Source organism: Papio anubis, chromosome 9 (genome assembly GCF_008728515.1).
Source record: "Papio anubis isolate 15944 chromosome 9, Panubis1.0, whole genome shotgun sequence".
Lineage (NCBI taxonomy): Eukaryota > Metazoa > Chordata > Mammalia > Primates > Cercopithecidae > Papio > Papio anubis.
The window spans coordinates 96,204,661-96,232,048 of record NC_044984.1 but is presented as its reverse complement, the minus strand read 5'-3'; the positions used below and the strand labels follow the sequence as shown (position 1 = coordinate 96,232,048).

General features: G+C 44.3%; 1 protein-coding gene across 2 annotated transcripts in view; it reads right to left on the bottom strand.

Annotated features, from left to right (window-relative positions):
* DRAM1 (DNA damage regulated autophagy modulator 1) overlaps positions 1–24,146 on the bottom strand; it is a 45,396-nt gene extending 21,250 nt beyond the window's left edge. Inside the window, exons 1-2 of one of the 2 annotated variants that reach the window (XM_003907045.4) lie at positions 23,579–24,146; positions 2,690–2,757 (exon numbers count right to left, since the gene is read on the bottom strand). In XM_003907045.4, the coding sequence (XP_003907094.1) occupies positions 2,690–2,757; positions 23,579–23,709 (199 nt within the window). In that variant the 5' untranslated portion in view covers positions 23,710–24,146. Of the gene's footprint in view, positions 1–2,689; positions 2,758–20,394; positions 20,415–23,578 lie in introns of those variants that run through there. The other variant, XM_009181538.4, reaches the window with a different exon arrangement.
* Between the last annotated feature and the right edge of the window lie 3,242 nt (positions 24,147–27,388).

Genomic DNA, 27,388 nt, shown 5'->3' with positions numbered 1-27,388 from the left:
TATCTACTGGTCATTTGCATTTCTTCTTCTGAGAAATGCATGTTTACAATTTTCTTTTTATTCTTCTCTTGTGCTTGTCGATTTCTAATTTGTAGTTACTTTTTACACATTATGTCCATTAGTCTATTATCTGCTATAAATATTGCAATTTTTCTTCTGCTCTGCTATTTGTCTTTTAACATTGTTTCTTGTATCTTTCATCATTTAGAAGTTTTAATTTTTAATCTACTCCTATCTGTCAATTCTTCTAGGTTTTGTGTAAGTTTGTATTCCAAGGTTTAAAAAATATTCTCCTGTAATTTAATTATTGCATAGTTTTGCTTGTTTATTAAATTGCAATTGGTTTTTGTGTATGATGTGAGGAGGATGGTAAAGGTATGTTTTTCCAAATAGCTAGTAAATTAACCAAATACCATTTGTTGTAATTTGGCAATCAAATGTAGCCTCCATGAGAGCAGGGGCCTTGTCCATTTTGTTTGCTGTTGTAACCTCAACACTAAGCCATAAACAAGCACAAACCCTATCATATAGTATGTACTTAGTAAATGTTGAATAAGCTATCGTAATTTTAGATTTGTATTCCCTTTAACTCAGCAAATGTATCTTATAGAAAAATTCACACCAATATGCAAAGATACATTTAAAAGATGTTCACTTCAACATTAGAATTACAAAATACCAGAAATAGCCTAAATGTTGGACAATAGGGAACTGATTAAATAAATGATAATACATCCTTGCGAAGGATATCATGCATGTGTGGAAAGGATAAAGTAATTGTGTATATATTTACATAGTATGATGGCCATAATGTATCTACTCCTGAATTTTTAAAAAGCAGGCTAAAAACTAATAACTTGTTATAATTTTTTGTTTGTTTGTTTGGAGACAGGGACTTGCTCTGTTACCTGGGTGCTGGGTGGGAGTGCAGTGGCACAGTCGTGGCTCACTGCAGCCTTGACCTCCTGGGCTCAGGCAATTCTCCCACTTTATCCTCCCAAGTAACTGGGACTACAGGCACACATCACCACACCCAGCTAATTTCTTTTTTCTTTCTTCTTTCTTTCTTTCTTTCTTTCTTTCTTTCTTTCTTTCTTTCTTTCTTTCTTTCTTTCTTTCTTTTTTTTTTTTGTTTTAACTTTTTGTAGAGACAAGATCTCACTACATTGCCCAGGCTGGTCTTGAACTATTGGGCTCAACAGATCGTCCTGCTTCAGCCTCCCAAAATGCTAAAATTACAGGCATGAGCTCACATAGACTATTTTAAATGAATATACTTATGTCAGCTTCTGCTTTATTCAGAAGCAAAAGCTGTATTTATCACTTGCTGTGATAAAATAATCTCTCTGTTTTCCAAGTCTGGTTTCTTGGCAAGGATGGTGTAAGAGGGCACTGGTATTGATTGACTCCATATTGCTACTTCCCCTTGCTCACCTCCAAAACTTTAGGAGGACTACAAATGGTGATGCGGTGAAACTTTCCCGCTACCAAGTAGGATGAACAGATTCCAAAAATGCCAAGTCACTAAGTAGGGTCAGCATCACTGTCCCTTCCCACACTGTACCAGTAAAGAAGAACAGAAAGCACTGGTTAAAAGATAGGCCCTTGGCAAACACTTGATTTTTCCATGGGGGGAGATTATAGAAGGACTAAGAGAAAAAGCCCCACATCTAGTATCTGTATACTTGGATCACCTTATAGAAGACTGAGCTTTATTGTACAATAGTTGTAATTAATGTGCATTACATTAATTGGTTCATGACAAGGTTGTACCCTATCAACTGCATCTCAGGTACATCTGAGGAATTGAAAAGAAAAATCATACTAATTCTTACTCCACCTGTTCCCTTTCTCTAACAGGTAAGATAATGCCTTTGTCAATGGTCCACAAACTTTAGTGAGAATCCAAGTCCCCTAGAGTGCTTGTTTACAACACATCTTCAGGAACCCACTCTCCCAAAGGCTCTGGTTGAGTAGCGTGGCCCAGGAACCTGCACTTTACCAGAGCCCCAGGTGATTTTTCATCAGCTTGCCTTCAGAATACACTTTGAGAAACTTAGCTTGCGCATCGGGTGTCTTTGGCTTACATAAATGTCTCGACTATAAATCGACACTTTTAAAAACCAAATCGCACTTAAAATCCATTCCAGAAGTTTGGTATTTAAAACCACCTACAGCAAATCCTGTTACAAATTACTTATTAAAGTCTCGTTCTCTAATAAAGCCATAATTTTTTATATCTTTTCACTTCAGTTTCTCAACGTAGGACAAAAAATCTAGCCGCAAAGTTTGTGCTTTTAAAAAAATTATACACAAGGCCGTGTGCAGTGGCTCACACCTGTAAGTTCAGCACTTTGAGAGGCCAAGGCAGGTGGATCACTGAGGCCCAGGAGTTTGAGGCCAGCCTGGCAACATGGTGAAACCCCATCTCTACAAAAAAAATACAAAAAATTAGCTGGGCGTGGTAGTGTGTGCCTGTCGTACCAGCTACTCCGGAGGCTGAGCTGGGAGGATTGCTCGAGCCTGGGAGGTTGAGGCTGCAGCCAGCCGTGATCACACCACTGCACTCCAGCCTTGTCTCAGAAAAACTAAATAAAATAAAAATTATACACAAACTAAAAATGACACATCTGACTTCACTTGGAATTGTGCGTTTTTCAATTATTTGTACTAATTATTGTGTACTCACCAAGAAATGCAGAGAAGTTTATCATAAATCCAAAGATACCGCTCTCTGGAGGTGTTGTTCCTGTGTCACTGGCAAAGGGAAGAAATGTCCACATTATTCGAAAGAAATTCAGTCCAGACCTCTGGGAAGACGTGTAATTGGCAAGTTTTATATTGTGTTTCTTTTAGGTGTTCAGTCACTTTGAATTCCAAAGATTTGGCCTGATTTTTTTCTAAAGTATTTTAATGTTGGCTCTGAAAAATCTAAAAGGCATTTTTATACCATGAGAGGTTCCATAGTAAAAAGTCAGGAAATGTTTAAGATGAATGATGTTGCCATTTTTCAAACGATCAAACCCACTAACCTTGGCATGTGTTCATTCTCAGTGAAGAATTGTGACTACGTTGAAAAAAATAAAAATGATCTAAAATAATGTTTGAGGCCAGGCGCAGTGGCTCACACCTGTAATCCCAGCACTTTGGGAGGTGGAGGTGGGAGGATCACCTGAGGTCAGGAGTTCAAGACCAGCCTGGCCAACATGGTAAAACCCCCGTCTCTGCTAAAAGTACAAAACTTAGCCCAGTGTGGTGGCAGGTGCCTGTTGTCCCAACTACTCGGGAGGCTGAGGAAGGAAAATCTCTTGAACCAGGGAGGCAGAGGTTACAGCGAGCCGAGATCGCGCCACTGCATTCCAGCCTGGGCAACAAAGCGAGACTTGGTCTCAAAAAAATAAAATAAAAATAAAATCATGTTTGAAAATTCTAATATTGGCATGTTAAATACACTTAAACACATCACTTTATTTTCTAATAACTGAGATTTTCTTATCTGCTGAAAATATTATGATAAAAAGCTGAGGCCGGGCACAGTGGCTCATGCCTGTAATTCCAGGACTTTGGGAGTCCAGGGCGGGCAGATCACCTGAGGTCAGAAGTTTGAGACCAGCCTGACCAACATGGAGAAGCCAGTCTCTACTAAAAATACAAAATTAGCCGGCCATGCTGGCACATGCCTGTAATCCCAGCTACTCAGGAGGCTGAGGCAGGAGAATCACTTGAACCCAGGAGGCAGAGGTTGCAGTGAGCCGAGATCATACCATTGCACTCCAGCCTGGGCAACAACAGCGAAACTCTGTCTCAAAAAAAAAAAACAAAAACAAACAAAAACAAACAAACAAAAAAACCCCACAACAACAACAACAAAAAACTGAACAATATTATTGATCCCTAGGAATACTTTATGGAAATAATAGGGTATCTAGGGTATATTAATTGTGGTAAATTATTTTAACATAAAAGGGTTTCTGTAAAACATTTTTCAGGTACAGTCTTTCAATTAATTAAATGAGTTGGAAAATACTGTTTGACATGTTCTTTTTTTTATTTTTTACAGACAGGGTTTCGCTATGTTCCCCAGGCTGGTTTTGAAATCCTGAGCTCAAGCAATCCTCTCGCCTCAACCTCCCAAAGTGCTGGGATTGCAGGTGCCAGCCACCACATCCGGCCAACATGTTCTATTTTCTATTAGTGCCAAGCTTTAATTTTTTTCATTTTCAGGCTGCTCACTTTAAAACTGATGGCAAAAGAGCTCCCAACATGAAACAACTTGTACTTATTTCGAGTGTTTCTACATTTGTAAACAGCTCTGAAATCTAAGTATTGAAAAACTGATCACATTGAAAGTGATGCACTTGTAAGTGTTTGAAGAATTCCACAAGGAGCCTGTGTGTGTAGAAAGCAGGAACTTTTTAAGTTTTGCTAACACTTCACATTTAAACTGGAGTATAAAGAAGTTAATAGGGCTGGGCATAGTGGCTCACGCGTGTAATCCCAGCACTTTGGGACGTCGAGGCGGGTGGGTCACCTGTGGTCAGGAGTTCGAGACCAGCCTGACCAACATGGTGAAACCCCGTCTCTACTAAAAAATACAAAAATTAGTTGAGCATGGTGGCAGGTGCCTGTAATCCCAGCTACTTAGGAGGCTGAGACAGGAGAATCACTTGAACCCAGGAGGCAGAGGTTGCAGTGAGCCAAGACTGCGCCATTGCACTCCAGCCTGGGCAACAGAGCAAGATTGTCTCAAAAAAAAGAAAAAGAAGTTAATAGCCTCTCTTATGGCCAGGCAGGGTGGCTCACACCTGTAATCCCAGCACTATGGGAGGCTGAGGCGGGTGGATCACGAGGTCAGGAGTTCAAGACCAGCCTGGCCAACATGGTGAAACCCCGTCTCTACTAAACATACAAAAAATTAGCCAGGCACAGTGGCTGATGCCTGTAATCCCAGCTACTCGAGAGGCTGAGGCAGGAGAATCGCTTGAACTCAGAGGGCGGAGGTTTCAGTGAGCCAAGATTGCACCACTGCACTCCAGCCCTGGGTGACACAGTGAGACTCCTTCTCAAAAAAAAAAAAAAAAAAAAAAAAAAGCCTCCCTTACAGCAAATGCCTTTATTCCAAATTAATTCAATTTCAGTGTCACTGGTACTTGCAAGAACCTGAAGAGTTTAGGATTTAGGCCTGGTACAGTGGATCACGTCTATAATTCCAGGACTTTCGGAGGCCGAGGCAGGAAGATGACTTTGACTCAGGAGTTCGAGACCAGCCTGGCCAACATGGTGAAACCCTGTCTCTACTAAAAATACAAACATTAGGTGGGCATAGTACAGGGTGCCTGTAATCCAAGCTACTCAGGAGACTGAGGCAGGAGAATTGCTTGAACCCGGGAGGTAGAGTTTGCAGTGAGCCAAGATCATGGCACTGTACTCCAGCCTGGGTGACAGAACAAGACTCCATCTCAAAAAAAAAAAAAAAGAACCTGAAGGGTTTAGAATTTAGCATCACCACTTTTTCTACAATAACCATTTTTCACACTAAAGGAATGTTGAGGTGGAGGATACCCTTCTGAGCACAATGCTGAAAGGGCAGAGAAACAGGAATGGGAACCAGTAATGGGGAAAAAAGCAGAGACAGCTCATAACCTTGGGCAGCACTTTTGCCACACAATTAACTCTGCCAGGGAAATCAGGCCTCCCTGCCTTGGCCTGAGGGTATAAAAAAGCAGGTACCAGGTGACTCATCCTAGAGTTCTTGTTACACAGGTCTGAGAATAATTCTGAACCTCAGACAGCCACATGCCAGGCATAGGAGCAAACACAGAGGAGAAGCACTGAGAAGGTCGTTTGCCTGCTGTGGAGAAAGGGAAAGCAATGAAAGAATGAGGAGGACATTTACAAAGACAGGAAGGTGGGAATGAAGGTGCTCCAGATGCTCTGACAGAAGAGAAGACCAGACTTGGGGACTCTGTCTATTGATGGCAAATTAAGACTATGTCAAAGCCCAGGTCTGGAGTCCACATGACATCAAACATGTGATCTGAAAACTTGAATTCCAGGGTCATGTTTTATTCTTGCTTATCTGTACATTTAAAACCATATAGGTGGAGGCCAGGCATGGTAGCTCACACCTGTAATCCCAGCATTTTGGGAGGCCAAGGAGGATGGATCACTTGAGCTCAGGAGTTCGAAACCAGCCTGGGCAACATGGTGAAAACCTGTCTCTACAAAAAATAAAAAAATTGGCCAGGCACAGTGGCTCATGCCTATAATCCCAGCACTTTGGGAGGCTGAGGTGGGTGGATCACTTGAGGATAGGAGTTCAAGACCAGCCTGGCCAACATGGTGAAACACCATCTCTACTAAAATATAAAAATTAGCCAGGCATAGTGGTATATGCCTGTAATCCCACCTACTCGGGAGGCTGAGGCAGGAGAATCACTTGAACCTGGGAGGCGGAGGTTGCAGTGAGCCGGGATTGCACCATTGCACTCCAGCCTAGGCAACAGAATGAGACTCCGTCTCAAAAATTAAAAAATAAAAAAAATAAATAAATACAAAAATTAGCCAGGCATGGTGGCACCTACCTGTAGTCCCAGCTACTCAGGAGGCTAAGGTGGGAGGATCGCTTGAGCCCAGTAGGCAGAGGTTGCAGTGAGCCGAGATCATGCCACTGCCCTCCAGCCTGGGAGACAGAGTGAGACCTTGTCTCAAAAATAAATAGATAGATAAATAAATTTTTTTTAAAAAAAACCATACAGGTGAAGGGAAGCTCAGAATATTTGGGACTAAGATATAAGTAAATAAATAAATAAATAAATAAATAAATAAAACCATACAGGTGGAACCAAAAGCACTTTGCAAATCGCCATTGAATGAATATCAGTACTGGCAAAAAAAAAAAAAAAATTAACCTAATCGATACCACTTACTGAGCATTGGCTATGTACCCACTAGGCACCATTAGGTACTTACCATACATCATTTCATTTCATCTTCACAACCCTGAGGGGGGTCTATATCAACCCCATTTTACAAAGTAGGAAACTGGGTATTAGAGAGGCTATATAACTTGTTCAAGATCACAGGGCTACACGGAGGATTCCCTATCCCAATCCAGATGTTTAACTCCCTGACTTCCCAGCCTCTACTCTGCTTTAACAGCAGACAAGGAACTAAGCCATTAGGAGAATGCTTGGGGGTGGGGAGCAAACACTAACGTAGATGCTGGTCAGTGTTTAACAGCCAGCTCTGGAGGGTGACTGGTTTGTGGCATTTGCCAATTTCTGTGGTGAAAATACTCCCAACATGTTAAAATTCAGGCTACCAAAAGAACCAAAACAAAAACAAAACAAAATACATAAATAAATAAAAATAAAATCTGGGCTACCAAAATGCAGGTCACTGGACACGGAGTTGGAAAAGAAACGCACAGTCCATGCTCAGGAGCAGACACCAGCTAGCTCCAGCACGCCGTGGGAAGGAACCAGCACGGTGATGAGAAGGCATCATTATGCCTTTGTTGCAGACCAGAAAGATGTAAACTAGGCAAGATCTTAGAAACTCCTCAAATACTGTAATTGTAAAACCTTTCTGCCAAATACCGCCACGGTAAATCTGATTATTTTTCAGGATGACCGAGTCTATAACACCCACCATCAATGCCTGAGTATGAATAGCCCACATTCCTACACCTTTGCACTACAACAGTACAACAGTGTTGACACAACAAAAATTCATAACTAGTTGTTTGATGAAACACCTATCTTTTCAAAGTTTCTTCTTTTAACTCCACAGATAGCTACAGAATTCACCCATTCATCGGCAAAATATTTGTTAGATACAATCTGAGTCACAAATTCCCAGATCTATCAGGTAACAAGTATCAGTCTGTGATTTATTTCCACTAAGTGTAGAATTCAAAGAGGTGAGGAAATAAAACATAAATAAAAATAATTTTAAAATTTTAAAAATCAAAAAAAATTTCCACTAAGTGACAAAGCAGCACCAATTTACATTAGCTGAAATTTTGCTCAAGAATAGTTCATGAAAACTTTCCAAGAGGCAAATCAAAATGTGAACATTTCAAAACTTTTAAGAACAATAGCGTTTGCCCATTACCAGTTTAAAGATGAAAGAAGGCTGGGCGCACATTAGCTCATACCTGTAATCCCAGCACTCTGAGAGACTGAGGCAGGTGGATCACTTGTGGTCAGGGGCTTGAGACCAGCCGGGCCAAAATGGTGAAACCCCATCTCTACCAAAAATCAAAAAACAAAAAAAAATTAGTCAGCCATGGTGGTGGGCGCCTGTAATCCCAGCTACTCAGAAGGCTGAGGCATGAGAATCTCTTGAAACAAGGAGGTGGAGGTTGCCGTGAGCCGAGATCACGCCACTGCACTCCAGCCTGGGCGACACAGCAAGACTCTGTCTCAAAAAGAAAATAAAAAATAAAATAAAATAAAAATGAAAGAGCTCTTACCTCTCAATAAAAAATGTTCTTATAAGTCTTTCCATGCCTGATCTTACATATTAAGTAAATATTTTTTATTTTTGTTGTTTTGTTTTTCGCTTTTTTGGACAGCATACATGAGTAAATATTAAGTCACATCTTCTTCTGGTGATATTGGAATCCAGACGAGTATAACACTAAGAGGTAACCAAGAGACCCTATGGGTAGCCTCTTTTTATTTTTATTTTTTTTAAGCTCAAACTAAATGATTCCATCATGCAAGGGCAGAGGTAGCAGTGTTTGGTTGGCCTAACTGTGCCTGGGTGCCTAATTCAGCAAACTGGAGAATGAGTGAGAGGTGAAACCAGCTGGTTCTCAGGCTGGCAGCAGTAGTCTCTGTACCCAGCTCCTACCACATCATTCTGCACCACACGGTTTCTGCAATGTGGTGGGCCCTGCCCAGCTCCACCCACCACTTCATTTGCCTCCTTGCTAGTAAGGCACTTTCTGGAAACTGTAGGGAGGACAAGGCCAGCAAATTGCTCATTTGCCTGTGGTTCAGAAGCTGTTGAGGCTGTTATGTGTATACAGTTATTGCAGGGGTAGGTTGTGCCTAGGAAATCCGTTTATGTGCACATTTCCTGTATTTACATTTCTGCAAGTTAAGCAGACTGTGGAAAATTCCAAGTCGTTTGTGTAACATCCTACTTCAAACTAATTTATGATGTTAAGCTAGTGAATAATCACTTGATACTGAAAGGAATGAAAACGATACAAAGAAAACATGCTGGATAACAGAAGACTTTCCGAAGCTTGGTCAAACGTTGTTCTCTAAGTTACTGGCTGCGCAGGATATAAATACTCCAAAGCCTAGAACTATGGTGTACTGGAGGAACTTAGATGCTAACAGAATGCAACATCATGTGTGTCTCCAACCTGAAATGTATTAGATTGTTCCAAACCCACAGACTAATTGCTTGGATGATTGATTGGGACTTAGAATCTAAACAACTCATAATGCCCCAGTATAAAGAGACCATTATTTCCTTTATCTTTATAATATTCAAATATATTATTTAAAAGGGATAAGTATGGAATAGTCATACTACATTTTATTAGCTACTTTTAGTTATGAGAGCTAACTTTCTGGCAGCTTCACTTGGTGATGACTGTTTTAGAATTGGGGGGGCACCCTTCAGCTATATCAACTATTCTGAAACTTAAAAAGAATTTCCTACCAACAAATACAAACACCTTGCTCTTTTCTCACTACCCACAAGCAATTCTGCCCTCTCTCCGTCAGAGTTCCCTCTTGTTCACACATACAACACGTTTTTAAAGGATGTTTTGAAAAGACTATAGAGAGGCAATCGTGGGCCAGGGAGACCGTAAGGAAGCTATTTTAGCAGTTTTTCCAGAGATGACAGTGGCTTAGCCCAGTATGATGATAAAGAGGGAGATGAACGTGGTTTGATTTAGAAAGTTATTTGAGGGGAATCTCTAGAAACCATCCCCACATGACTCCAGTGGCTACAAATACCAAAAAAATAGGGCCAGGCTCAGTGGTTCTCACCTGTAATCCCAGCACTTTGGGAGGCCAAGGCGGGCAGATCACCTGAGGTCAGGAGTTCGAGACCAGCCTGGGCAACATAGTGAAACCCTGTCTCTACTTAAAAAACAAAAATTAGCCAGGCGTGGTGGCACATACCTGTAATCCCAGCTACTCGGGCAGCTGAGGCAGGAGAATCGCTTGACCCCGGGAGGCAGAGGTTACAGTGAGCTGAGATCGTGCCACTGCACTCCCGCCTGGCCGACAGAGTGAGACTTCACTTCAAAAAAAAAAAAAAAACAAAAAAAAAAAAAAAAAAAAGAAAAAATTAGAAATGAACACTTCCTCAGCAACCACATTCCGCCAGGCACATCTTACTTGATCTTCACATTAGAAGGAAAAGTACTCACTACTGGCATCTTTTTTTTTTTTTTTTTTTTTCTTTTTTGAGACAGAGTCTAACTCTTGTCACCCAGGCTGGAGTGTAGTGGCACAATCTCAGCTCACTGCAACCTCTGCCTCATGGGTTTAAGCAATTCTTGTGCCTCAGCCTCTCAAGTAGCTGATATTACAGGCGCCCACCACCATGTATGGCTAATTTTTGTATTTTTAGTAGAGAAGAGGTTTCACCATGTTGGCCAGGCTGGTCTCAAACTCCTGACCTCAAGTGCTCCACCTCCCTTGGCTTCCCAAAGTGTGGGGATTACAGGCGTGAGCCACCACGCCCGGCTCACTATTGCCATCTTAAAGATGAGGAAACAGTCTTAGAAAACTAACTTGGTCACAGAGTAAACAAGGAAGCCAAGCTGTGCATCTAGAACTCTCTAATTCCCTTTTTTCCTTCCTTCCTTTTCTTTTCTCTTCTCTTCTCTCCTCTTTTCTTTTCTTTTCTGAGGGGAGGTTTAATAGGAAAAAGAAAGAGAAAGGAAAACAGCTCTCTCACGAGAGGGGACTTCCAAGAGGAAAGAACCCTAGAACTCTCTAATTCTGGAACTCTTCTCTGCTGTGCTGTATTACATTTCTTTCAAGTTATTGTCATTTTCATGTGAGTTTACATGTTGTACATTTCAGTCAGGGGTGTATCAGCTATTTCTTCTGGAGCCAGCTATGGTGTCCTTGGCTCATAATAACTCTTCAAAGCATGTTCTTGACGGAATGAAAGGCAATTACCGTGAGGTAAAGATGACTATGAAACTTTTTTTAATTGAGATTGAGGCCGGGCACAGTGGCTCACACTTGTATCCCAGCACTATGAGAGGCTGAGGTGGGAGGATCTCTTGAGCCCAGGAGTTCAAGACCAGCCCAGGCAATACAGTGAGACCCCATCTCTACAAAAAAACAAAATTAGCCAAGCATGGTGGCATGTTCCTGTAGTCCTAGCTACTTGGGAGGCTGAGGTGGGAGGATCACTTGAGCCTGGAAGGCAGAAGCTGCAGTGAGCGGAAATCATGCCACTGTAATCCAGTCTGGGCAACAGAGCGAGACCCTGCCCCCTGAACAAAAAAAAAAAAAAAAAGAAAAGAAAATTGAGATGTTTGAAAGTTGTCAGCCCTGCATCAGTCAAGACTTTTGAGCAATACTCTAATGCCTTTTTAAAAGGAAACATAGAAGAAAAATAATTCATAATTTTACTTAATTCAGTGAGAAGAAAAGAATTTGTTGTACCCAAATGACAGGGAAAATTTAAATCAGAGGAGAAATTATATATTTACAGTAGACTCAGGCTGCAGAACACTGCATCCATCACCCTCAATTAATTTTGGGGCTGCAAAAGTTTGGGATCTTCACTTTTCTTATTTTGCTTTTCTTAGAATTAACTAATTTCATGTGCTTGTGAAGTCAATATTCAATTATAAATGATCATCTCAAAAATAATCGTTTTCGGCCAGGTACAGTGGCTCACGCCTGTAATCCTAGCATTTTGGGAGGCTGAGGTGGGTGGATCACCTGAAGTCAAGAGTTTGAGACCAGCCTGACCAACATGGTGAAACCTCGTCTTTACTAAAAAAACACAAAAATTAGCCAGGCATGGTGGCGGACGCCTGTAATCCCATCTACTTGGGAGACTGAGCCAGGAGAATCACTTGAACCCAGGAGGAGGAGGCTGCAGTGAGTTGAGATCACACCATTGCACTCCAGCCTGGGCAACAGAGCAAAAACTCTGTCTCAAAACAACAATAATAATAATACTTTTTTAGCTAAAGGTTTTAAATGGCATGCCTGCCTTTTCATCTTTGTGACACTATAGATTAGAAATACTATGAGGTTATAATCACTGCACTGTAAAAACTGATATGTCATTACTATCATGTCAGAATATGTGATTTTATGTGCACAGCCCTCATTAACTGAGTATTTTTTATCGTGATACCCATTGTTACGGCTGAACTGGAAAGCCAACATCACCATTGCCTGAAATTCTGTATCGTCTCAGTAATCAAAAAAGTTGGTTTAAGCAAAAGTCATCAAAAATTAGGGCCAGGCGCAGTGGCTCATGCCTGTAATCCCAGGACTTTGGGAGGCCGAGGCAGGCAGATCACTTGAGGTCAGGAGTTCGAGACCAGCCTGGCCAACATGATGAAACCCCATCTCTACTAAAAATACAAAAATTAGCCATGTGTGGTGGTGGGCGCCTGTAATATCAGCTACTTGGGAGGCTGAGGCACAAGAACTGCTTAAACCCGTGAGGCAGAGGTTGCAGCGAGCTGGGATTGTACCACTACACTCCAGCCTGGATGACAAGAGTTAGACTCTGTCTCAAAAAAGAAAAAAAGAAAAAAGGAAAAAAAAAAAAAGATGCCAGTAGTGAGTACTTTAAAAAGTCTTAAAAACTTGTATGAATGAATACATACTACAAACATTTTATTTTAACTTAAAGTGTATCAATGTATATTAATTTGCCTACCTGTGGATGTAGACCAGTGCTGTTACAAGAGTATGGGTCCACTATGTCTTCTTGGCATATACATCACATCTACTTTGAATCATCTCATTTCCAATTTTGGTTTCTTTAAAGTGGAGGGAAGTCTTAACACTTTTGAAGCAATTTGAATTCAGACTCTTTCCAGTTTTCCTTATACCAGTTTCCTAAATATTTACAGTTGTCAGATCAATTACTAAAAGGACTGCAAATTTTTTTTGGACAATTTGTCTCTTTTTAATCTTTCCAAAGCATTCAACCAATTTTTGTTGTTGTTGTTGTTGTTGTTGTTTTAAGATGGAGTTTCACTCTTGTCACCCAGGCTGGAGTGCAATGGCACAATCTCAGCTCACTGCAACCTCTGCCTCCCAGATTCAAGCGACTCTCCTGCCTCAGCCTCCCGAGTAGCTGGGATTACAGGCGTGTGCCACCATGCCTGGCTAATTTTGTATTTTTAATAGAGATGGGGTTTCACCATGTTGGCCAGGCTGGTATTGAACTCCTGACCTCAAGTGATCCGCCCGCCTCAGCCTCCCAAAGCGCTGGGATTACAGGCGTGAGCCACTGTGTCCGGCCCAAACAAATTTTTTTAGAAATTACAATTCTCTTTTTGCCTACACAGATCAACAGTTAATATGTGTTGCGTTAAGTCACACAGTTACAATACAAAATACAACTGGCATGAACATAAATACAATTTGGGAATAAACACAATTGGCATTAGATAAGAATACAAAGACATGGGTAAGAGAAGCAAGTACCTACAGAGTGGCCCTCACAGGAAGGAGTTTTGAGGGATCATTGGCTTCAGTCAGTGCATTTTTCAAAGAACGAATTCATCAGTTAACCCAGCAAGTTGATTAAGTTGAGGCTACTAAATAAAAGAGCTTCTGATATTACATTCACATATAAAGCGATCACTTCTAAAATTAGCTCCCAACCAAACATCCTTTCCTATCCAGACCAATGTGGACGGCCCCCTTCATAATACTAATAGCAAGTGCTTCTACATACTATGTTCTTCCACCAGAGTGTTAATGAGTTTTCTGTGAGTTTGTGTTAATAATGAAGTACGTGCAATTATTAACCAATAGAGAAGCAGAGAGACGTCAAGTAACCTGTCCAAAGTTCTACGGTTGGGACACATAATAGAGCCATACCCTAATCCAGGCTGTCTGTTGCAAAGTTGTTGCTCTTAATCATGCTATGTTCCCTCTTAGTATTATTATTAAATATTGTAAATAGTCAACAATGTAAGTCAAATCAACCACAAACTGGGACCGCAAATCTTCTGAAACACAAGGATTTCATTTCTAATTGTGCTGGAAAACAGAACTGCAACCAAAGTCAATGAACAATGAGGTGCTGGCAGAATCAGTTAACAATTAAAGAGGAGGAAACTAACAAGGTTAATGAAACAGGACCATATGACACAAATTATCTTGTTCAACATTCAACCAATATTTACCAAGTGCCTGCAATGTGTCAGGCTCTGTCACAAATGCTATAGACAAACCCCAAATCTCTATCCTCATGGAGCGTATATTTTGTGTGAGACAGGCAATAAACAAGATCAATATCTTTACATACAGATTAAGAATGGCCACTGGAAGGCCGGGCGCGGTGGCTCACGCCTATAATCCTAGGAATTTTGGAGGCAGAGGCGGGCAGATCACTTGAGGCCAGGAGTTCGAGACCAGACTGGCCAACATGGTGAAATGCTGTCTCTACTAAAAATACAAAAAATTAGCCGGACATGGTGGCAGGAGCCTGTAGTCCCGGCTACTCAGGAGGCTGACACAGGAGAATTGCTTGAACTGGGAGGCAGAGGTTGCAGTGAGCTGAGGTCATGCCACTGCTCTCCAGCCTGGGCGACAGAGCAAAGTTCTGTCTTAAAAAAAAAAAAAAAAGAGTCCATTGGGAAAATTGGAGTCTTCAGACATTTTTGCAAAAATGAACCTCTTCATATGCCCCTTCAAAAGCTAAATGTAGTTAATGGGAAACCTGGTATTAAACCACTCATAGACAACCTGCTTCTGGGGCAGAGTTTCGTAGTAGCAAAGCAGCTCCCTCCCTCGCTATGAGCTACTGAAAGTCAGCGCTTGACACCAGGGTTTATAAAAAACAAAAAGAGAAGGAAACTTTCCTTAAAAAGTTAAATGTGAAATGAAAGACTTACTATAATATAATCATAAAACTATTTTTCTGTATTGGAAAAAGAATGCAAGGCTGGACGCGGTGACTCACGCCTGTAATCCCAGCACTTTGGGAGGCCAAGGCGGGAGTTCAAGACCAGCCTGACCAACAGAGAGAAACCCCATCTCTACTAAAAGTACAAAATTAGCCGGCGAGGCCAGGCGCGGTGGCTCATGCCAGTAATCCCCACACTTTGGGAGGCCGAGGCCAGTGGAACACCTGAAGTCAGGAGTCCGGGCCCGGCCAACATGGTGAAACCCTGTCTCAACTAAAAATACAAAAATTAGCTGGGCATGGTAGCAGGTGCCTGTAATCCCAGCTACTCAGGGGGCTGAGGCAGGAGAATCTTTTGAACCTGGGAGGCAGAGGTTGCAGTGAGCCGAGATCGCGCCATTGCACTCCAGCCTGGGCAACAAAAGTGAAACTCCACCTCAAAAAAAAAAAAAAAAAGCATTTTCTCTATAAAGATATTTTATCTATAAAGATCAGCATCTGAAGAATTAACACATACTTGTCATAACCCAAAATTTGTGATTGTTATATAAATGTAAGTTAAACTCATTATTTTCCTAATTGTTAGTATCATTTTTGAAGTTAAAGACCTGACCAAACTTCTTTTACTTCATTTACTCTGCAATTTTGTTCCCCTTTTTAAAGTGGCTTGTTTCTAGGTGACCCAGTTTTCTGTCATCAACTACTGAGCAGAGAGTGTGGGGTCATGAGGTAGAACAATGTGGGTGGCCAAAGGCCGCAATCTATGCCACAAAACTGTATTCACACAGAAAGTGAGACGTGCTAATAAAGAGAAAAGCCAGAATCTAGAATTGGCAACACTGAAGAGTACAGGATCACAGAATATCATGAGCAAGATATCATGGCAAGAGACACATGCCAAAAAGAAGATGGAAGACAGTGGTCTCCAGCTGGAAAAAGTTAATAATTTGATAAGAAACTATAACAAGGTAAGCGTGATTCAGCTTGAGAATGTGGGTGTGGCCTTGTGCAACTCTTTTTTTTTTTTTTTTTTTTGAGACACGGGTGTCGCTCTGTCACCCAAGCTGGAGTGCAGCGGTGTGATCACAGATCACTGCAGCCTCAGACTCCAGGCTCAAGTGATCCTCCCACCTCAGCCTCCTGAGTAGGCGGGACTATTGTAGAGACAGAGTTGCACCATATTGCCCATGGCTGGTCTCAAACTCCTGGACTCAAGTGATCAGCCCACTTCAGCCTCCCAAAGTGTGGGATTACAGGCATGAGGCACCACACCCAAGTGCAAATCTAAACTAATTTTTTGAGGTTAGCTTTTATTTGTCCTTCCTTTTGATATGCTTTTGTTAATGGTTTCAGAATAAGAAATATCACTTTAGGCCGGGGGCGGTGGCTCAAGCCTGTAATCCCAGCACTTTGGGAGGCCAAGACGGGTGGATCACGAGGTCAGCAGATCGAGACCATCCTGGCTAACACGGTGAAACCCCGTCTCTCCTAAAAAAAACACAAAAAACTAGCCGGGCGAGGTGGTGGGCGCCTGTAGTCCCAGCTACTCGGGAGGCTGACGCAGGAGAATGGCGTAAACCCAGGAGGCGGAGTTTGCAGTAAGCTGAGATTCGGCCACGGCACTCCAGCCTGGGCGATAGAGCGAGACTCTGTCTCAAAAAAAAAAAAAAAAGAAAAAGAAATATTACTTTATGCTATTCTAACTTGTTATATATATCTCATGGTGGTTGGGCCCATGTTTTTTTTTTTTTTTTTTTTTTTGAGGGGGGGCCTCCTGTTGTCCCCCCTGGAGTGCAATGGTACAATTTCGGCCCACTGCAACCTCCACCTCCCGGGTTCAAGCGATTCTCCTGCCTCAGCCTCCCAAGTAGCTGGGACTACAGGCGCACGCCACCACGCCCAGCTAATTTTTGTATTTTTAGTAGAGATGGGTTTTCACGATGTTGGCCAGAATGGTCGTGATCTCTTGACCTCATGATCTGCCCACTTTGGCCTCCCAAAGTGCTGGGATTATAGGCGTGAGTGAGCCACTGCGCCCAGCCTCATGTTTTTAATTTAATTTTCTGATAGGAAACCCATTCATTTGGCTAAAAAATAGAACAAAAAGGTATGGCTTATAATCATCCTTTCTCCTCATCTGCCAATGTGTCACTGACCTTGACCTAACCCTCCCTCCATCACACACAGATAAACCACTTTTATTTGTTTCTTTTTTTTTTTTTTTTTTGAGACGGAGTCTGGCTCTGTCGCCCAGGCTGGAGTACAGTGGCCGGATCTCAGCTCACTGCAAGCTCCGCCTCCCAGGTTCACGCCATTCTCCTGCCTCAGCCTCCCAAGTAGCTGGGACTACAGGCGCCCGCCACCTCGCCCGGCTAATTTTTTGTATTTTTTAGTAGAGACGGAGTTTCACTGGGTTAGCCAGGATGGTCTCGATCTCCTGACCTCATGATCCGCCCGTCTCGGCCTCCCAAAGTGCTGGGATTACAGGCTTGAGCCACCGCGCCCGGCCTTATTTGTTTCTTTATGCAAGCTAATGCAAATACATATTATTTTTCTCCTCTTTTTTCTCCACTAATGAGAACATACATTGTTCTGCATCTTGCTTTTTCCCATGTAACAATGTATCTTGGGGATTTTTCCATACAAGTGTATTGAGGTAAAAAGAATCTGCTAGGTACAGAGAGCTTTCACTTGAGGTATCCTTTAATAAATAAACCACATTTATTTAGGCAATTCTCTACTGATGGTCATTTGTAGTTTCCAATCTTTTGTTATTCAAAGCAATGCCCTGAGTAACATTGTAGAAATGCCATTCTTCACATGGGCATGTACACCTATAGGATAAATTTCCAAAAAAAAAATGGCTGTTGCATCAAATGTGTGTGTGTATCTGTCATATCCATAGATATTGCCCAAGTCCCACCATGGAGACTGAAATCAGTTCACGTTCCTGTAAGCAATGTAGGAAAGAGACTGTTTCCCCATATTCTCACCAGTACTAGTATCAAACATTTGGGTTTCTGCTAACCTAGTAGATCACAACTGGCATCAGTGAGTTTTAATTTGAATATTTATTCCTATTCATAAAGTTGAATATCTTTTCATATGTCTAAGAACCATTTGCCAATTTATCCAATATGCTGAAGAATAACAATGTTACAAGCAGAAAGCATCTGATAAGAAAGCTGATTCTAGGCCGGGCGCGGTGGCTCAAGCCTGTAATCCCAGCACTTTGGGAGGCCGAGATGGGCGGATCACGAGGTCAGGAGTTCGAGACCATCCTGGCTAACACGGTGAAACCCCGTCTCTACTAAAAAATACAAAAAAAAACTAGCCGGGCGAGGTGGTGGGCGCCTGTAGTCCCAGCTACTCGGGAGGCTGAGGCAGGAGAATGGCGTAAAAACCCGGGAGGCGGAGCTTGCAATGAGCTGAGATCCGGCCACTGCACTCCAGCCTGGGCGACACAGCAAGACTCCGTCTCAAAAAAAAAAAAAAAAAAAAAAAAAAAAGAAAGCTGATTCTAAATGTCATACTGGGGTGAGGTCCTCCTTATGGTTGTGGCTCTTATTTAAAGTGTTCAACTGTGCTAAAAACATCAGACCATCAGAAAGGCTGAACAATGTTAGAATGTAAAAGGAAACTCATCCTGAGGACTTCCAATCACCAGCCACCAAACTGAATGGCCATGTCAAGCTTTTCCTTACGGGATCTGCCCTGTCCTGGGATAAAGAGTGAGTACCCAAGAAATACTCATTCAGCAAATACTGAGAGCTTTCATCGATCTTACAATCCAGTGAAGGAAGACAGAAAATAAACATAATGAATAAGTTAAATCACATGATTTGTTAGAAGGTGATAGGTGCTATGGTGAATAATAAGATTGGATATGGGGACCAGTAGTGGTCAGGTGCAATTTTTAAAAAAGGTGATAAGGGCAGGTCTCATCAAGATGATAACATTTGAACAAAGGAGGTAAGTGAAAAAGTCTGCAGGAAGGTAACATTTGAACAAAAGAGGTAAGTGAAAAATAGCTGCAGGAAGAACACCTGGCAGAGGGAATAGCCACCGCAAAGGCCTTGAGAAGGAGGGGTGCTTGATGTGTTAAGACACAAGGCCAGTGTGGTTGAAGGGAAGTACAAAGGGTAGGGGTAGAGGAGAGCAGGAGGTGATGAGCTAAGAGAGATACTGTCAGCCTGGGATGGGGGTGCACACTTTTAATCCCAGGTACTCAGGAGGCTGAGGTCAGGTGATTGCTTGAGCCCTAGAGTTCAAGACCAGCCTGAGCAACATAGCAAGACCCCATCTCAAAAAAAAAAAAAAAAAAGAGAGAGAGAGATAAGGTTGAATATTTCAGGGCCAGTGGATAAATGGAGAATTTTTTCCCACCTCTCTTCCTTCTCTATGTTTTGTTTTTTTTTTCTTTTTTTTTCGTTTTTTTATTTTTTTTTTTTGAGAAAGAGTCTCACTCAGTCAACCAGGCTGGAGTGCAGTGGCATAATCTCAGTTCACTGCAACCTCTAGCTCCCAGTTTCAAGTGATTCTCATGCCTCAGCCTCCTGAGTAGCTGGGCTCACAGGCATGTGCCACCACGCTCAGCTAACTTTTTGTATTTTTAGTAGAGACCGCGCCCGGCCTTCTTCTCTATGTGTGGTTCTTACCCACATCTTGTTGCTGCACCAAGGACTTGTTTTCTAGGAGTGGGCAGAGGCAATCCAGTGCTCCGGCTGCTCAGGTAAGCAGAGAGCAAACAACCTAAAAGCCCCAGGCACACATGGGCAATCAATACATATGTTTGTTGTGTGTTGGCTGATAACTCCTGGCAACAAAGGGGCAATTCCATGCCTTTTTCTCCTGTAACTCTGCTTTTCCTGAAGGCTTCCTTGGTAAATTGTAAACCCTTTCCTTGTAGGGTCTGTGATTTGAGCATCTCACAAGTGGTTCACCTTGTCAGCTTATTTTTCCATTTCTGAATGTCTCCCATTTCAAGTTCACCTTGGAGTGATATTAATCACAACTACATCAGACACCTTCATGAACATTCAAAACCTGCCTTTACAGCCTGACCAATGAATATCACACATGATCTGTCCTCAGTCTTCAGATCTGGGACAAACATGGCTATTGTTTTCTCAATAAGAAGCACTGCAGGCTGGGCGCGGTGGCTCACCCCTGTAATCCCAACACTTTAGGAGGCTGAGGCAGGTGGATCATCTGAGGTCAGGAGTTCGAGACCAGCCTGGCCAACATGGTGAAACCCCGTCTCTGCTAAAAATACAAAAAAATTACCTGGGTGTGGTGGCAGGTGACTGTAATCCCAGCTACTTGGGAGGCTGAGTCAGGAGAATTTCTTGAACCAGGAGGTGGAGGTTGCAGTGAGCCAAGATTGCACCATTGCACTCCAGCCTGGGCGACAAAGCAAGACTCTGTCTTAAAAAAAAAAAAAAAAGGAAGCATTGCAGGACACAGCAAGATGCTATCTCTACAAATACAAAAAGAATTAAAAATTAGCTGGGCATGGTTGTGCATGCCTGTCTACAGTCCCCAACTATTCAGGAGGCTGAGGTGGGAGGATCAATGGAGCCCAGGAGGTGGAGGATGCAGTGAGCTGTGATCCCACCACCTCACTACAGATTGGGCAACAGAGTGAGACTTTGTCTGAAAAAATAAACAAACAAACAAAAGAAGCAGCACTGCAGGTAGAGTAGTTCTTTACTTTTTTTTTTTTTTTTTTTTTTTTTCCTGAGACGGAGTCTCGCTCTGTCACCAGGCTGGAGTGCAGTGGCTCTATCTTGGCTTACCGCAACCTCTGCCTCCCGGGTTCAATCAATTCTGCTCCAGCCTCCCGAGTAGCTGGGACACCATGTCCAGCTAATTTTTGTATTTTTAGTAGAGATGGGGTTTCACCATGTTGGCCAGGATGGTCTCGATCTCTTGACCTCGTGATCCGCCCACCTCGGCCTCCCAAAGTGCTGGGATTACAGGTGTGAGCCACCGCGCCCAGCCAAGCAGCTCTTTACTTTTTCTTTTTGTTTTTTTGTTTTTTGAGACGGAGTCTCGCTCTGTTGCCCAGGCTGGCGTGCAGTGGCCGGATCTCAGCTCACTGCAAGCTCCGCTTTACGCCATTCTCCTGCCTCAGCCTCCCAAGTAGCTGGGACTACAGGCGCTGGCCACCTCGCCCGGCTAGTTTTTTGTATTTTTTTTAGTAGAGACGGGGTTTCACCGCGTTAGCCAGGATGGTGTTGATCTCCTGACCTCGTGATCCGCCCGTCTCAGCCTCCCAAAGTGCTGGGATTACAGGCTTGAGCCACCGCGCCCGGCCACAGCTCTTTACTTTTACACAAGTCTAGAAGGATCTATCCTGCTTCAGAAGCAGGATGATGGCACTTGGGCCTGAGATGTGCCATGAGAAACCAAGCCTAGGTTTCTTCCAAGCATAATACCAGATGGGAGGGCCAGGCGTGGTGGCTTACTCCTATAATCCCAACACTTTGGGAGGCCAAAGCAGAGGGATTGTTTGAGCTCAAGAGTTTAAGACCAGCCTAGGCAATATAGTGAGACCTTGAATCTACTGAAAATAAAAAATAATAATAATAAATGCAAAAAAAACAAAAGGCCAGATGGGAACATCTTCTCAATATAAATAACATCTCTTCTTTCATAGGTACTTCAAATTTGCTTCTGTGTACTATTCTACCTATTGCTCTCTTCCCTGCATCTTTTAAATGCTAGTTCCCCGGGCACAGTGGCTCACACTTGTAAATCCCAGCACTTTGGGAGGCCAAGGCAGAAGGATCACTTGAGGTCAGGAATTTGAGACCAGCCTGACCAACATAGTGAAACCCTGTCTCTACTAAAAATACAAAAAAATTAAGCCAGGTGTGGTGGTGCATGCCTGTAATCTCAGCTAGTCAGGAGGCTGAGGCAGGAGAATCGCTTGAACCAGGGAGGCAGAGGTTGCAGTGAGCCGAGATTGCGCCACTGCACTCCAGCCTAGGTGACAGAACGAGACTCTGTCTCAAAAAAATAAATTTTTTTTTGGCCGGGCGCGGTGGCTCAAGCCTGTAATCCCAGCACTTTGGGAGGCCGAGACGGGCGGATCACGAGGTCAGGAGATCCAGACCATCCTGGCTAACACGGTGAAACCCCGTCTCTACTAAAAAATACAAAAAAAAACTAGCCAGGGCGAGGTGGCGGGCGCCTGCAGTCCCAGCTACTCGGGAGGCTGAGGCAGGAGAATGGCGTAAACCCGGGAGGCGGAACTTGCAATGAGCTGAGATCCGGCCACTGCACTCCAGCCCCGGGGACAGAGCGAGACTCCGTCTCAAAAAAATAAAATAAAATAAAATGAAATGAAATAAATAAAATAAAATAAATTTTTTTAAAAAAAAATGCTAGTCCCCTCCTGCTTGATCTTTGTTTCCCCTTTCTCCACACTCCCCACCCCCGCCCCAAAAAAACGAAACAAACAAACAAACAAACAAAAACCAAAAAAAACCAAAACACAGAACATTGTTCACCAGACAGAATGGCTGCAGGGAAGAAGACGTCCTACATTTTCTATCATAGCAGTAACAAACCTTGGGTGTCACCAACCTTATCATCTGTTCACCAACCAATGCATGTCCAGAGGAGTCACACTACTTAGATAAGAATGGATGGTTCTAACGTTTAAAGAATCCCGCCACTATGAGAAAGGCACTGAGCTGGAACCCACATAGGAGGATCAGATCATTGTCCCTGGCACTGAAGTGCCCCTCAGGAAAGATAGAGGCCAAAGCACAGGAAAACTGAATGGGTAAAATAATACAAAAGATGTCACAAGTTGTCGACAAGTTGAGGGCTTTGGGGTCACAGTGTCCAGAGGTGTCTGGTGCAGCTCCAGAGAATTTAAGCCAGACTTCCAAGGACCTGGGGGCGGCACAGTGTTGCTTTCTGCATGGCTGGGTGTGAATTCTGCTCCTACCATTAACTAGTGTGACATCAGTGTCACGTTGATGATATTTCATCAATTTTACACCACGGCTCCCTTGCAGGAAAAATGAGCCCAAACATCCACTTCAAGGGATGTTGGGATGCAGAAGTGAAAATAGTGGCTGTTTAGCATATACCTGGATCTACCTCTTGTACAATACATGTCATCTATCAGGACCCATCTTGTTCCAAATATCGCCTGAGAACGTCCTGCTGAGATTCTGTCCCATACCCAGACTGAAAGCTCTACCGTCTATCCTGAACCTCTCCTTGCTGCCACCCTGTTTCACGCTCCGGGTACAGGCAAAAGTGCTCAGCGCCCCACCCACTGCCTCCCTAAACATCCCAGGCTGTTGGGAGCACCTCTCCTCCTGCTCACACCTTAGCCTGACCACACGACGCCCCCAGCTGGGTCCGGACGCCTTCCCTCCCCATCAGCAGCGCTCCTTCTGGTCCCTGTGCCTGCTCCTGGGGCCCCGGCGCCCACCCTGCCTCTCACCTGATGTAGGGGAGGAAGGGGTTGACGTGCCCGGAGAGCACGGCGACCACGTAGGAGATGATGAAGGCGGCTGACGACCAGGTCACCAAGAGGAAGGGGACGAAAGCCATTCCCCTCAGGAAGCACAGCATCGCGCCGCCGCCGCCAACAGAGTGCTGCGCCCAGCCAGGCCAGGCGCCGGGTTGCTCCGGGCTGCCTGGAGGCGGCGGCCGGGCGCGGACGGTCACGGACGGTGGGAGGGGAGGCTCCGCGACGGCCGGGGCAGGCCCAGCCCCGGAGGGAGGGCAAGCGCGAGAAGCGGAGCGAGGTGGCGGGCGGCGAGGCTGCCGGGCCAGAGTGGGTGGGGCGCGGGCGGCCCGGGCTTGTTGCGAAACGAGTGAAGTCACAAAGCTGCCCGGCAGGGTCGGAGGCGCGCGGCGACCTCCCAGCGGACGCGACGCCGGAGCCGCCAGAGAGGACGCGGGGGTCGGGTTCCTTTCGCTTTTGGTTCGGACACTCGGCTGGGGCTGGGTTGGGAGCCGGCGGGCGGCCTGGGGTCACTGGCTGGGACGCCCACTCTGGCCTTCCCACCCTGGCCCTACCGCGCTGGCTCTTGCGCAACTCTGGAGAAAAGGATTTATTTCTCCCAACCCCTCCCTCCCGGGGGATTTCCGGAGTGCCGGGCCTCGCACCCCGAGGGCGTCCCCTCCGAGGTCCCGCCGCCGGCGCGTCGCGGCACAGAGAGTGTCCACCGCGTGTTGACACCCACGCCATCCGGTCGCGCTACTGCTGCGGGGGTCGGACAGAAGTGTTCAGTGAGGTTCGCCAGGCCACGGGGCGCAGATGTGGCTCCCACCTCAATGGTGAACACCCGAAAACCCAGACAGAGTGGGAACGAGTTGGGTGGAGAGTAGGCGGGTGGGGTGCGGTGCGTGCGGGTGGGACTGCGCTCCCACGGAGCCGGGAGGCCCATTGCGCTGCTTTCCAGCAGAGCGCAACTGGAGAATATTTCCTGGAAATAAGATTTCCCAGGCCGGGCACCATGAATAGCCATCACTGGGAGGTATTCAAAAGCCATCACTCCTGGAATGCCATCACTTTGGGAGGCCGAGGTGCGAGGATCGCTTGAGCCTAAGAACTAGAGATCAGCCTGGGTAACATAGGGAAACCCCCATGCTACAAAAAAAAAAAAGAAAGAGAAAAGAAAAAAAAAATTCCGGTTCCAGATACTCAGGAGACTGAGTTGGGAGGATCACTTGAGCCTTGGGGGTCGAGGCTGCAGTGAGCCTTTATCACACCACTGCCCTCAGCCTGGGTGACAGAGCAAGACCTTTTCTCAGAAAAAAAAAAAATAATTCTCTTTCTCCCCTCGGGGTTCTGGAGTAGCCCAGACTTGGAGCCTTGGCCTAAGATGATTAATGGTGACTTGATACGTTTCAAACCCTGTGAAAGGGATTTGTGTTCTGGAGGCACCTATAAGCACATAATTTTGATAATTTAGGGAGTCTGAGCCCAACATTTGTGGCCGAAATTGTTGGGTCATTGGTGACCAAAGGTCACCTTCAGCCATATACACATTTCATGGGTGCCATGCTAGGCTACAAAGATGAAATAGTAATAGTACCCTCAGGACTAGGACACTGATCGATCAAAATAACAAAATTAGACCGGACGTGGTGGCTCATGCCTGTAATCCTAGCACTTTGGGAGGCCGAGGTGGGTGGATCACCTGAGGTCAGGAGTTCAAGACCAGCCTGGCCAACATGGCGAAACCCCCCTCTCTACTAAAAATACAAAAGATTAGCCAGGCACCATGGCTCTCGCCTGTAATCCCAGCTACTCAGGAGGCTTCAGCAGGAGAATCGCTTGAACCTGGGAGATGGAGGTTTTCTCAGTGAGCTGAGATCTCACCACTGCACTTTAGCCTGGGTGACAGAGCGAGACTGTCTCAAAAATACAAAAAAAAATAAAAACAAAACAACAAAATCATGTTATGTGGTCTATTAAATGGAAAGGAGAGGATTTTAAAAAGTAAAGTAGAGACATGCCCAGAGCTGAGGGCCAGGGGCCCAGGCTCAGATGAAAGACCAGGGAGATTTTCTGACAGATGACCTCAGACTTTTCAAAAGGAAATAATTATTAACCAGGCAAAGAAAAATGAGATTAGCATTCCAAGCCCAGTAAACAACTGGAGGAAATGCATACACAGAGCTTGCTTCCCTGGGACTATGAAAGCACTTAAATAAGTGTGAGGCAGCAAATGGAGAGAGGAACAAAGAGGCCAAGTCACCAAAGTCCTGCTGAGAATCTAGGATTATTTTTGGTATTAAGGAGAAACTAGGAACATGGGCAGACTAGTATTTCAAGAGATCACTGTGGCTGTGGAGTGAGTACCCACCATACAAAACAAAACAGAAAATTTTAAATAAGGCTTTTTAAAAATCACGAAAGCTGGCCAGGCATGGTAGCTCGCAGTTCTATAATCCCAACGCTTTGGGAGGCCAAAGCCAGGACAATATAGTGAGACCCGCCCCCATATCTACAAAAAATTTAAAAATTAACTGGGTGTGGTGGTGCATAACCTACGGTTCCAGCTACACAAGAGGCTTAGGTGGGAGGATCACTTGTGCCTGGAGTTCAAGGCTGCAGTGACCTATGATCACACCACTGAACTCCAGCCTGGACCACAGATTGAGACTCTATTTCAAAAACAAATAAATAGAAATTTTAAAATGGTCAGGTGCAGTGTAATCCCAGCACTTTGGGAGGTTGAGGCAGGCACATGACCTGAGATCAAGAGTTCGAGACCAGCCTGGCCAATATGGTGAAGCCCCACCTCTACTGAAAATACAAAAATTAGCTGGGCATGGTGGTGTGTGCCTGTAATCCCAGCTACTCGGAAAGCTAAGGCATGAGAATTACTTGAACCTGGGAGGCAGAGATTGCAGTTGAGCTGAGATTGCAGCCACTGAACTCCAGCCTGGTCAATAGAGTGAGACCCTGTCAAAAAAAAAAAATGGCCAGGCTCTGTGGCTCACACCTGTAATTCTAGCACTTTGAGAGGGAGAGGCGGGCAGATCATGAGGTCAGGAGTTTAAGACCAACCTGGTCAACATGGTGAAACCCCATCATTGCTAAAAAATACGAAAATTAGCCAGGCGTGGTGGTGGGCGCCTGTAATCCCAGCTACTCAGGAGGCTGAGGCAGGAGAATTGCTTGAACCCGGGAGGCAGAGGTTGCAGTGAGCAGAGACCGTGCCATTGCACTCCAGCCTGGGCGACAGAGACTCGGTCTTTAAATAAATAAATGAATAAAATTTAAAAATAAAAAATAAAAATCACAAAAGCTAGCAACCATGGTTTCACTGTAATCTCTACCTAGGTTTCTATGTTCTGAAAATCACTCTGTTTCTTCCCTTTTTCCCTTTCCTGCCCAGCTACTGATTCATCAAATAAAAAAACAAAACAAAACAAAAAAAAAAAACCTCTCCCTAAGCAAAGAAATTATAATGTCAAAGAGAATTCACCTGATCATCTTACCCTTATGTAATTCCCTGAATTAAGCAATTCAATTGGCTAATCACTTTTAACACAAATATAAGAATTGTCTGGCCGGGCGCGGTGGCTCACGCCTTAATCCCAGCACTTTGGGAGGCCGAGGTAGGTGGATCACGAGGTCAGGGAATCAAGACCATCCTGGCTAACGCGGTGAAAACCCGTCTCTACTAAAAATGCAAAAAATTAGCCGGGGGTGGTGGCAGGCGCCTGTAGTCCCAGCTACTCGGGAGGCTGAGGCAGGAGAATGGCCTGAACCCGGGAAGTAGAGCTTGCA